At 43.0% G+C, this 12,508-nt stretch overlaps 3 protein-coding genes across 5 annotated transcripts in view; 1 reads left to right on the top strand and 2 right to left on the bottom strand.

The window, feature by feature from the left end:
• Window positions 1–3,345, bottom strand: part of LOC128704031 (streptococcal hemagglutinin) — a 94,932-nt gene extending 91,587 nt beyond the window's left edge. The window contains exon 1 of the mRNA XM_070099245.1: window positions 2,735–3,345. Within this exon, the coding sequence (XP_069955346.1) occupies window positions 2,735–2,748 (14 nt within the window). The 5' untranslated portion in view covers window positions 2,749–3,345. The remainder of the gene's footprint in view (window positions 1–2,734) is intronic.
• The window catches only part of LOC138854674 (piggyBac transposable element-derived protein 2-like), a 185,706-nt gene that overhangs the window by 94,207 nt on the left and 78,991 nt on the right, over window positions 1–12,508 (bottom strand). The gene's annotated exons all lie outside the window — the stretch shown is intronic.
• Gmppb (GDP-mannose pyrophosphorylase B) overlaps window positions 2,559–12,508 on the top strand; it is a 53,280-nt gene continuing 43,330 nt past the window's right edge. The window contains exon 1 of one of the 3 annotated variants that reach the window (XM_053798977.2): window positions 2,559–2,673. The gene's annotated coding sequence lies outside the window, so the exon portion shown is untranslated. Of the gene's footprint in view, window positions 2,674–6,358; window positions 6,377–6,679; window positions 6,741–12,508 lie in introns of those variants that run through there. The other 2 variants (XM_070099250.1, XM_053798976.2) reach the window with 2 other exon arrangements.

The raw sequence follows: 12,508 nt of genomic DNA, 5'->3' as shown, positions 1-12,508 counted from the left end.
CACAACTTCCCTTCGAGTCATCCAGGAGGACAACAATACAACTTCTCTTCGAGTCATCCAGGAGGACAACAACACACAACTTCTCTTCGAGTCATCCAGGAGGACAACAACACACAACTTCTCTTCGAGTCATCCAGGAGGACAACAATACAACTTCCCTTGAGTCATCCAGGAGGACAACAACACACAACTTCTCTTCGAGTCATCCAGGAGGACAACAATACAACTTCCCTTGAGTCATCCAGGAGGACAACAATACAACTTCCCTTGAGTCATCCAGGAGGACAACAATACAACTTCCCTTCGAGTCATCCAGGAGGACAACAATACAACTTCCCTTGAGTCATCCAGGAGGACAACAATACAACTTCCCTTCGAGTCATCCAGGAGGACAACAACACAACTTCCCTTGAGTCATCCAGGAGGACAACAACACAACTTCCCTTCGAGTCATCCAGGAGGACAACAACACAACTTCCCTTGAGTCATCCAGGAGGACAACAATACAACTTCTCTTGAGTCATCCAGGAGGACAACAATACAACTTCTCTTGAGTCATCCAGGAGGACAACAACACAACTTCTCTTGAGTCATCCAGGAGGACAACAATACAACTTCCCTTCGAGTCATCCAGGACAACAATACAACTTCCCTTCGAGTCATCCAGGAGGACAACAACACAACTTCCCTTCGAGTCATCCAGGAGGACAACACAACTTCCCTTCGAGTCATCCAGGAGGACAACACAACTTCTCTTCGAGTCATCCAGGAGGACAACAACACAACTTCCCTTCGAGTCATCCAGGAGGACAACACAACTTCCCTTCGAGTCATCCAGGAGAACAACAACACACTTCTCTTCCTAGATACACTAGTGTATTTAAATTACAATAGGATCACTCAGACGTAGGCTTATTATAAATCTTCAAACATCCACCAGTATCTCCTCTGGACATCATTCCTCCCGAAGTCATTGAAGGAATATCAACATTTTTCACTATCTTTTAGAATTAAGAGGGTTACTAAAGAGCTTGCAACACAAGGACCGACCTTAAAAGAAATAGTCAACTTCAGGAGAGAGTACCCGGGATGAACTGTGTCCATAACTAGTGAAAAACTTGGTAAGATGGCTACCAAGCAACTTCTTCGCAAGACCCACAAACAATAAATAACAAAAAAAGGCACAATACCGTGAGTGGAACGATACACAAATAACCCGGTCCAAGTCGGACCGAAACGTCGTCGTAAGCTTCTCTCTTTTATGTGCGGGTTATTTGTGTACCCACGAACAAACAGGGAAAGAGACATCTTGGTCTCCCTGAACAGCCCAACAGTTCTAGACTAAGTTAGTATTTGTATTTCCATTGGGGTCCTTGTATTTCCATTGGGGTCCTTGTATTTCCATTGGGGTCCTTGTATTTCCATTGGGGTCCTTGTATTTCCATTTGAGTCCTTGTATTTCAATTGGGTCCTTGTATTTCCATTGGGGTCCTTGTATTTCCACTGGGGTCCTTGTATTTCCATTGGAGTCCTTGTATTTCCATTGGGGTCCTTGTATTTCCATTGGGGTCCTTGTATTTCCACTGGGATCCTTGTATTTCCATTGGAATTCTCGGGAGGAAGCTTCTTGCTTTCAGTATTTTCTCAAAGATCCTCGGCCCATGGCATGGGAAAAGGCCAAATCTTTGAGAGACCTTCTGGCGAGAGCAGATTTTTTGAGGAGAGAATCCTCAGATCACCGAACTTATAAAAACACACCTGAACTCAGTCCTTCCAGCACACATAAGGGGGATTACCAACAGACCCCTGGCAGTCTTCAAGCTGGCACTGGACAAGCACCTAAAGTCAGTTCCGGATCAGCCGGGCTGTGGCTCGTATGTTGGTTTGCGTGCAGCCAGCAGCAACAGCCTGGTTGATCAGGCTCTGATCCACCAGGAGGCCTGGTCTCAGACCGGGCCGCGGGGGCGTTGACCCCCGGAACTCTCTCCAGGTAAACTCCAGAGAACACTTCCTGGTAGACTGACTCCTGCCACCAGATACACGACCACACCAGTTCCTAACCTGGGGATCTGAAAAATAGACCAAACATTGGAGACCAAATGTTGAGATACAATGCTTGGAGACCAGTGTTTTTTTTTTTTTATCACCTTGCAGATTTCTCCGAGTAAACTTCAGTTATGTAAACTAGTTGCTGGGTAAACCTTAGTTAGCTTTGAGTTGTTTTAACGCATAATTCAAAGAATTTAAGCCTCTCTCTCCTTAATTGTATATATCATGTTACTGTGTGTGTGTGTGTGTGTGTGTGTATGTGTATGTGTATGTTAGTATGTGTATGTGTGTGTGTGTGTGTGTGTGTGTGTGTGTGTGTGTGTGTGTATGTGTATGTGTATGTTAGTATGTGTATGTGTGTGTGTGTGTGTGTGTGTGTGTGTGTGTGTGTGTGTGTGTGTGTGTGTGTGTGTGTGTGTGTGTGTGTGTGTGTGCTGGGGGTAGTAGAGCTAATGTTGGTACTGTTGTTAGTTGAAGATTGCAAGCACATTCCATCCACACCTGGCATAGTTGCCACAGACCACAGCGCATGCTCGCTGCGCACACACACACATACTACCTAGTAGAGACCAGTGAAGAGGCGGGGCCAGGAGCTATGAATCGACCCCGTGTACCTACAGTTAGGTAAGTGCACACACACACGCACGCGCGCACAAGGGGTCTCCCCTACACATCAAAAACTCACCAAAACGAGGACATGGTTTCACTTTACATTGCCGAGGCGTCGACAGTTTTTGAAGGTGGTCAGCGCGTGCGCACTCAACCGCACTATACCCTCAGGGGCGATGTATAATATAGCACCACTACTGTTGTCACTATAGTTTTACACCAGCACTTAAATCCAGCACCAGCAACAAATGCTTGTCTCTACCACCTTGACGGCCTCTCTCTCTCTTCCTCACAAACGCCGTCGTATTTCGTTTAAAACTCCATCACCGACACCTTCCGTCAATAGCAGCAGCTTGAGGCACTAGCAGTAGCGTCCAGGGGCAGCAGGACTCTGGGTGTACAGTGCCAAGTACACAGGGCCGGCAGGGGTGGGCCTCAGGATAGCTTTGCTGCGGAATTTTGCTTTCGCTAATTTCTCGTAGACTGAGCCTTCAGAGTGGACACCAGCGTAGCTCAGGGTTACGAGTGGGTTCTGAAGGAGTCGTCCTGAAGGTATCCTGAAGGAGGTACCCCGGCGGTTGTGAGGAGGAGTTGTGTTCCTGTGTGTGCTCTCCACACTGGCACTCGCCTACACAGTGTACCCCCGGCCTGCCTCGTGTGCCACCAGCCCCGGGGTATTTCTGGCCTTGTCTACTGCCCACCACAGCTTTTGTTGCCCACACTGGGGGCTCTCCACACTGCCCATCACGATCTATACTGCCCTCTCCAAGCACGTTGCACTCACACACACACACATGCAACTTTGATCTACAAACTAGTGTTCTCAACACGTAGCATATAACTTGATGGAAAAGATTATAAGGGAAAAAGATTTGTTGAACATTTTGTTAGCAATAATTTCCTCACAGAGCACCAGCGTGGATTCAGAAATAAAAGGTTGGGCCTTACAAATTTAATAAACTTGATAAAGTCAGACATGAGAGACAGGAAGGGTGGTCTGCATATTGCAAGACTACAATAGCGCTTTTGATACTGTACCTTGTAGAAATTGTGTACGAATGGTATATAATACCGACAAGATGAGATTAAGACACATGTGCAACATCTGGGTATTAAGACACATGTTGCACATGTGTCTTAATCTCATCTTGTAGAAATTCACGAGGATCTATAAAAAATGGAAATAGTGGAGCCCCGCAGGGCTCAGTTTTGGATCCCATACTGTTTCTGAAGTATATTAACACTGAAAAGAGGCATCAACTCCTGTTTATAAGTGTTGGTGGTTGATACTAAAAAATACAACAAAGAAGGATAGATGAAAACTTCGGGAAGACCTGGACACCCTCCAGGCATGACCAAACACAAAGTTACTGCAGTTGATCCCTTCAGTAAAAATAATCATAAATTAGACACGTACAGCATCTGAGTAGCTTAACTATGTAGACGTTTCTCCATCCAGTGACTTAACAGTTCAATACATGGATATAAGCTGAAGTCTGTAGAAATATATACAGTAAACAGTGGAAGACTGGATAATGAGTCCCTCAGCCTAGGAGCAGGTGAAGATACCCAGATGTTACACATGTATCTAGTTCTACATCTCAGAATTGTATACCTATTGATATATAACAAAAATAATGTTATAAAGTAGGATAGAGTGAGAGATTGAGTGGAGAGCACCATCTGGGGGTAACCAGCTGACACAAGACTCTGGTACCTGGAAGCCTTAAGGTTTCCACCAGTGTGCAGTCGAGAGCACCATCTGGGGGTAACCAGCTGACACAAGACTCAGGTACTTGGAAGCCTCAAGGTTTCCACCTGTTTGCTAGATAAACAACTGAGTGTTTGTAGTCAGGTATCTAAACATTTTGCAATAATTGATGAGAATTATATAAAATGTCAACAAGTTGAAGATTAAGAAACATGTCCAACAGTTGGGTATCTTTATTAATGAAACGTTTCGCCTACACAGCAGGCTTCTTCAGTCAGATACAGAAGCAGCAATAGTAATGAAATAAAAGATGTAATCAATCCATCAGCCTAGGAGAAAAAGTGTTTGAGGTGGTCATTCCCTCAGCCTGGAGAAGAGTTCAACTCCATGGACCTGAACTTATGTGCACTATGCCTAAACTTAATCCCTCTAGTATTGCTTCGCTGTCTAATTCACTTGTGTCGTCTAAGTGGCTAGTTTATTATGTACCTGCGTCTCATTTTGTGAGAAGTACAGCAAAAAAAAAATATTAGAACACAATGGGTCTGTATCAGCCCCCACTGAGAGAAGTACAGCAAAAAAAAAAAAATATTAGAACACAATGGGTCTGTATCAGCCCCCACTGAGAGAAGTACAGCAAAAAAAAAAAATATTAGAACACAATGGGTCTGTATCAGCCCCCACTGAGAGAAGTACAGCAAAAAAAAAAAATATTAGAACACAATGGGTCTGTATCAGCCCCCACTGAGAGAAGTACAGCAAAAAAAAAAAAATATTAGAACACAATGGGTCTGTATCAGCCCCCACTGAGAGAAGTACAGCAAAAAAAAAATATTAGAACACAATGGGTCTGTATCAGCCCCCACTGAGAGAAGTACAGCAAAAAAAAAAATATTAGAACACAATGGGTCTGTATCAGCCCCTACTGAGCGTTGTTGCATCACTAGAAAGAAATATTAGTCACTCTATATTTTATAATTACTTAAGTACATAAGTACGATAAGGCATCTAAACTACTGGGAACGGTTGAAGGTCCTTGATCTGTATTCCCTGGAACGCAGGCGAGAGAGATACATGATAATATACACTTGGAAGGTCCTGGAGGGATTGGCACCAAACCTGCACACGAAAATCACTCCCTATGAAAGCAAAAGACTCGGCAGGAGATGTATAGAATACAGTCTCAGAGACAATATCTTATAATTGCTAATAAACATTGGATTGTAATCTCCTCTATATAAAAAAGCTGTCATTTATCTAGTCGATACAAAATATGGATACGCCCTGAAGATTTCAAGATATTTTAACCGTTAACAGCCCTTCAGGGGAGGTTCCTTGATGCTGGTGAGGGGCTCTTGATCTAGGGAATTGAATCTGTGCTCCAGTTCCCCGAACTGAGCCTGAATACCTTCCCCCCTCCACGTGCGCTGTGTAATCCCACGGGTTTAGCGCTCCCCCAAAATTAAAATAATAATTTACCATTAACAGTGAGGTCGTTCTACTTCCTGACCACTCTGAGAATATAAAAGTATTTCCTAACATCCCTGTGACTCATGTTTATTTTAACAGCCAGCTGTGCCCTCGTGTACCTCGTGTATTGTTCCTGTTTCTTTTTTCAGGAGGAAACTTTGTTTCCTTTATGATTCTCTCTCATATTAAGCAACATTTCCCAGGAGGCAGGATTCATTAGGGCGAAAACTTTGGTGGCTCTTAACAACCCCAAGAACAGACAACTTTAGGAACGAACATCTGTCAGCACTTCTACTTCAGCCTTCGTTGAGTGTGGAAGTCTCGCTCCGGTATGAGCATCGTGACAAATTTTCCCTGTTGTCTCTGGGACGTTTGTGCCCATCTACTTGCCCGCCGGGCACGTTACAGGAGGGGCACCTGGTCATCAGCTACTGCCAGCTCCACTTTTCTGCTCTGCGGATCAATCTTCAACGGTTTCGGTGGGAAGCCGGTTACTGAACTCAGGGAAAGTTTGGCGTCCCTCTCTGTTGGCGCTTGGTGAGGGGATCAATCTGGTCTATTTGGTAACTTCCAGTTTCTGTTTCTACTTAAGGTTTAAATTTGCACAGTAAAGTTACTTAGTTGTTTTAACTTTTTAAGACTTAATAAGATATTACAAGGACCCCAATGGAAACAAGTCACTTTGACTTTTTGGGTAATCCTAGGTAAGATAATTGTACTTATGTGTACCTGTGCCTAGATAATCTTACTTATTATTGTTCCTTTTTCGTCCATGGCTCAGTTTTAGGCAATATATCATCTTCATATGAGTAAGACTGCTCAATACGGCGGAAAGTGTAAGTGGCCTTTACTAACCTAACAACAACAAGATCATCAACATCAGCCATTCGCTGCCATTTTTGTGAGCATTTACGACATTTTCTCGCTCATTTCGCCCTGAGTTTGCACATCATGGCACCGGGCAGTGCTGTGGTAGACGCCAGCTGGTTTTAATTTCAGTTCTCGCTTATTTGTGGCATGATACTGCTTTACAAAACCTTGCATGCTGTGTTTGTTTACGTGGGAGTGTCATCATGTGACTTATGTCACGATGCTGATTGGTCTGCTGGTGATCCAATCGAGGGCTGTGATTGGCTGGTTTATCTTGGTGATCCAATCAAGGACTGTGATTGGCTGGTTTATCTTGGTGATCCAATCGAGGACTGTGATTGGCTGGTTTATCTTGGTGATCCAATCGAGGACTGTGATTGGCTGGTTTATCTTGGTTATCCAATCGAGGACTGATTGGCTGGTTTATCTTGGTGATCAAGTCGAGGACTGATTGGCTGGTTTATCTTGGTGATCCAAGCTAGGACTGTGATTGGCTGGTTTATCCTGGTGATCCAAGCAAGGACTGTGATTGGCTGGTTTATCTTGGTGATCCAGGCTAGGACTGTGATTGGCTGGTTTATCCTGGTGATCCACCATGGCTGATAGCTCCAAGTTCTTGAATCAAGAGCCCTTCACAACATCAAGGCACCCCTTTCCCATTCCTTGAAGGAATTTCAAACACACAAGTACTGACCAGTGAACAACACACTATAAGTGTGATATGGAAACCTGTTAAATGTTTTGCACTATAGTAAAACTAGTGAGCCATCTTCTACTTAAATTCAGCATATGCCTCTTAACTTTCCTATGCCTTGTTTTTAATACTTCTTATTGCTATAATATTTCCTTCAATATTGTCTAATATTTTAAGAGACAAAATATTAAAATATTAACTTAAGGTTATGTAAAATTACCATAATAATGTCTCCAGTATTTTTACATATATAAAACTTGTTCTAGCTTTTAAACATAATTTAATCCATATCCAATAATCTTTAACTCCAACTTTGCAATATCGTCCATATTTATAATATTACCAATGGTACAAAGCAAATTACATTTTTCTAAATATATTCAGAACTATTATTTACAATATTTGAGTATTATTTTAAATTTATTATATTACTATATACAAAGCCAATTGTATGCACAGCCTTTTAGGCAGAACTATATATGATATGTTAACTAATGTATAAAATAATATTAACACCAATAACAGTTAACAATGATATGCATTGAATATGGTACATGTTGAGTGAGTGTGATTTTTTGAAAAATGTTAGTCTGATGAGTCAGTCTCAGTCTCAGTCTCAGTCTCAGTCTCTGTCTCTGTCTCTGTCTCTGTCTCTGTCTCTGTCTCTGTCTCAGTCTCAGTCTCAGTCTCAGTCTCTGTCTCTGTCTCTGTCTCTGTCTCTGTCTCTGTCTCTGTCTCTGTCTCAGTCTCAGTCTCAGTCTCAGTCTCAGTCTCTGTCTCTGTCTCTGTCTCAGTCTCAGTCTCAGTCTCAGTCTCAGTCTCAGTCTCAGTCTCAGTCTCAGTCTCAGTCTCAGTCTCAGTCTCAGTCTCAGTCTCAGTCTCAGTCTCAGTCTCAGTCTCAGTCTCAGTCTCTGTCTCTGTCTCTGTCTCTGTCTCTGTCTCTGTCTCTGTCTCTGTCTCAGTCTCAGTCTCAGTCTCAGTCTCAGTCTCAGTCTCTGTCTCTGTCTCTCTCTGTCTCTCTCTCTCTCTCTGTCTCTCTCTCTGTCTCTCTCTCTGTCTCTCTCTCTGTCTCTCTCTCTGTCTCTCTCTCTGTCTCTCTCTCTGTCTCTCTCTCTGTCTCTCTCTCTGTCTCTCTCTCTCTCTCTCTCTCTCTCTCTCTCTCTCTCTCTCTCTCTCTCTCCCCCCTGTGGAAATAATGTACACAGCGTGACTCTTTTTATTCTCTTAGATTAAAGTTACATAATTTACCCTTAGTATATGGCTCTATAAATTGTATATTGCAGCTATTTCTTAAATGCAAGATAGTCTGTATATCCATATGTAGTAAACTTAAAGGTTATCTTAATGCTGTACTAATGCAGAACCCATAACTATGCACAGCATTTTGTGCAGAAGTATGGCTAACGTAAAATCTCAGTTTATTCAGTATTCATAGTTTGTTTCAGCTTGGTTCTATGCACTAATGCATCTAGTGGTTTCAGTGCATGTATGTGGTTGTTTGAAAAAAAAGAGCAAAACAAAACCACTTTGTCTGTTATTTGGCATGGATGAGTGATGAGGTGCTGTTTGTGGAATGCTTCAAGCATTATTATTTTCCTGCCATGAAACTACCTGTCTAGAAAGAACATTTCATTCAAGGTTCTCACCCTTGATAATTTCTGTAGCCCATCCTCAAATATTGCAGTCTCTTGACCCAGATGTGAAGGCTGAGTTATTGCCACCAGATACAAAATACTTGATACAACCACTGGATTGGGGAGTGATTAAGACATTTAAGTAACACTACACATACAAGGTCATGCAGGAATGGATGCAACTTACAGACTGAAGCACAGGAATTCTGGCATACATTTAACATAGCAAATGCAATAACTGTTATGCAGAATCCTTCATAACAACATAAAAATTGCATGGATGAAGTTCCCTAACCAACAATACAGGCAAGCTTGGAAACATGGTCAAGTGTAGTGACTAATTACATGGGCTTGCTCTCAGTTATCAAGGTTCAGGAAACTGTGAATCTGACTTTTTTGGAGGTTTGAGAACGTAACCTTCTTTCTCTTGTATGTTCCTCAGTTCAGTTTACACATTTTTCAGTTAACACACCAGTCTTCAGAAACATATCCTGGAGTTTACCTGGAGTTTACCTGGAGAGAGTTTCGGGGGTCAACGCCCCCGCGGCCCGGTCTGTGACCAGGCCTCCTGGTGGATCAGCGCCTGATCAACCAGGCTGTTGCTGCTGGCTGCACGCAAACCAACGTACGAGCCACAGCCCGGCTGATCAGGAACTGACTTTAGGTGCTTGTCCAGTGCCAGCTTGAAGACTGCCAGGGGTCTGTTGGTAATCCCCCTTATGTGTGCTGGGAGGCAGTTGAACAGTCTCGGGCCCCTGACACTTATTGTATGGTCTCTTAACGTGCTAGTGACACCCCTGCTTTTCATTGGGGGGATGGTGCATCGTCCGCCAAGTCTTTTGCTTTCGTAGTGAGTGATTTTCGTGTGCAAGTTCGGTACTAGTCCCTCTAGGATCTTCCAGGTGTATATAATCATGTATCTCTCCCTCCTGCGTTCCAGGGAATACAGGTTTAGAAACCTCAAGCGCTCCCAGTAATTGAGGTGTTTTATCTCCGTTATGCGCGCCGTGAAAGTTCTCTGTACATTTTCTAGGTCGGCAATTTCACCTGCCTTGAAAGGTGCTGTTAGAGTGCAGCAATATTCCAGCCTAGATAGAACAAGTGACCTGAAGAGTGTCATCATGGGCTTGGCCTCCCTAGTTTTGAAGGTTCTCATTATCCATCCTGTCATTTTTCTAGCAGATGCGATTGATACAATGTTATGGTCCTTGAAGGTGAGATCCTCCGACATAATCACTCCCAGGTCTTTGACGTTGGTGTTTCGCTCTATTTTGTGGCCAGAATTTGTTTTGTACTCTGATGAAGATTTAATTTTCTCATGTTTACCATATCTGAGTAATTGAAATTTCTCATCGTTGAACTTCATATTGTTTTCTGCAGCCCACTGAAAGATTTGGTTGATGTCCGCCTGGAGCCTTGCAGTGTCTGCAATGGAAGACACTGTCATGCAGATTCGGGTGTCATCTGCAAAGGAAGACACGGTGCTGTGGCTGACATCCTTGTCTATGTCGGATATGAGGATGAGGAACAAGATGGGAGCTAGTACTGTGCCTTGTGGAACAGAGCTTTTCACCGTAGCTGCCTCGGACTTTACTCTGTTGACGACTACTCTCTGTGTTCTGTTAGTGAGGAAATTATAGATCCATCGACCGACTTTTCCTGTTATTCCTTTAGCGCGCATTTTGTGCGCTATTACGCCATGGTCACACTTGTCGAAGGCTTTTGCAAAGTCTGTATATATTACATCTGCATTCTTTTTGTCTTCTAGTGCATTTAGGACCTTGTCGTAGTGATCCAATAGTTGAGACAGACAGGAGCGACCTGTTCTGAACCCATGTTGCCCTGGGTTGTGTAACTGATGGGTTTCTAGATGGGTGGTGATCTTGCTTCTTAGGACCCTTTCAAAGATTTTTATGATATGGGATGTTAGTGCTATTGGTCTGTAGTTCTTTGCTGTTGCTTTACTGCCCCCTTTGTGGAGTGGGGCTATGTCTGTTGTTTTTAGTAACTGAGGGACGACCCCCGTGTCCATGCTCCCTCTCCATAGGATGGAAAAGGCTCGTGATAGGGGCTTCTTGCAGTTCTTGATGAACACAGAGTTCCATGAGTCTGGCCCTGGAGCAGAGTGCATGGGCATGTCATTTATCGCCTGTTCCAAGTCATTTGGCGTCAGGATAACATCGGATAGGCTTGTGTTAATCAAATTTTGTGGCTCTCTCATAAAAAATTCATTTTGATCTTCGACTCTCAGTCTGGTTAGCGGCTTGCTAAAAACTGAGTCATATTGGGACTTGAGTAGCTCACTCATTTCCTTGCTGTCATCTGTGTAGGACCCATCTTGTTTAAGTAGGGGCCCAATACTGGACGTTGTTCTCGATTTTGATTTGGCATAGGAGAAGAAATACTTTGGGTTTCTTTCGATTTCATTTATGGCTTTTAGTTCTTCCCGCGATTCCTGACTCCTAAAGGATTCTTTTAGCTTAAGTTCGATGCTTGCTATTTCTCTGACCAGTGTCTCCCTGCGCATTTCAGATATATTGACCTCTTTTAGCCGCTCTGTTATTCTTTTCCGTCGCCTGTAAAGGGAGCGCCTGTCTCTTTCTATTTTACATCTACTCCTCCTTTTTCTTAGAGGAATAAGCCTTGTGCATACATCGAGTGCCACCGAGTTAATCTGTTCTAGGCATAAGTTTGGGTCTGTGTTGCTTAGTATATCTTCCCAGCTTATATCGGTTAGGACTTGGTTTACTTGGTCCCACTTTATGTTTTTGTTATTGAAGTTGAATTTGGTGAATGCTCCCTCGTGACTAGTCTCATTTTGTCGGTCTGGGGCTCCACGCATACATGTCTGAACCTCAATTATGTTGTGATCTGAGTATATTGTTTTTGATATGGTGACATTTCTTATCAGATCATCATTGTTAGTGAAGATGAGGTCTAGTGTATTCTCCAGTCTAGTAGGCTCTATTATTTGCTGGTTTAAATTGAATTTTGTGCATGTTAATTGCAAATTTAATTATATACCTTTTGATATACCTTTGATGAATTTCGAGAGTTTTTCCTACTCCCAGAGCCCAGAGGGACTGGCTCATCTGGCGCTTGTCTGGTCAACCAGGCTGTTGGGGCTGGTTGTTCTATGACCCACATATCCATCACAACCTGGTTGATCTGGCACCTGATGAAGATAATTGTCCAGTTTCCTCATGAAAACTTCTACCCTTGTCCTATCAGTTTTTCTGATATCTGCTGTTAAGATGTTGAATAGCTGGGGTCACAGATGTTGATACAGTGTTCTGTGCCGTACTTCTTGCGAGATTCACACGAATTCTGTTGTAACCCTTAAGGAAGTTTTAATCTCTGAATTATTATATTCAGTAGAATGAAAAATAGTGTGTGGTATAAGGATAAGCAATGTAGAGCAATGCAGATTGCAGTGAATCTTTGTAAATGAAATAAGACATAGTGCAATCA

The sequence above is a fragment of the Cherax quadricarinatus genome, chromosome 66, assembly GCF_038502225.1.
Source record: "Cherax quadricarinatus isolate ZL_2023a chromosome 66, ASM3850222v1, whole genome shotgun sequence".
Lineage (NCBI taxonomy): Eukaryota > Metazoa > Arthropoda > Malacostraca > Decapoda > Parastacidae > Cherax > Cherax quadricarinatus.
Note: the sequence above shows the minus strand (reverse complement) of the source record. Positions and strands in the feature narration are given on the sequence as shown.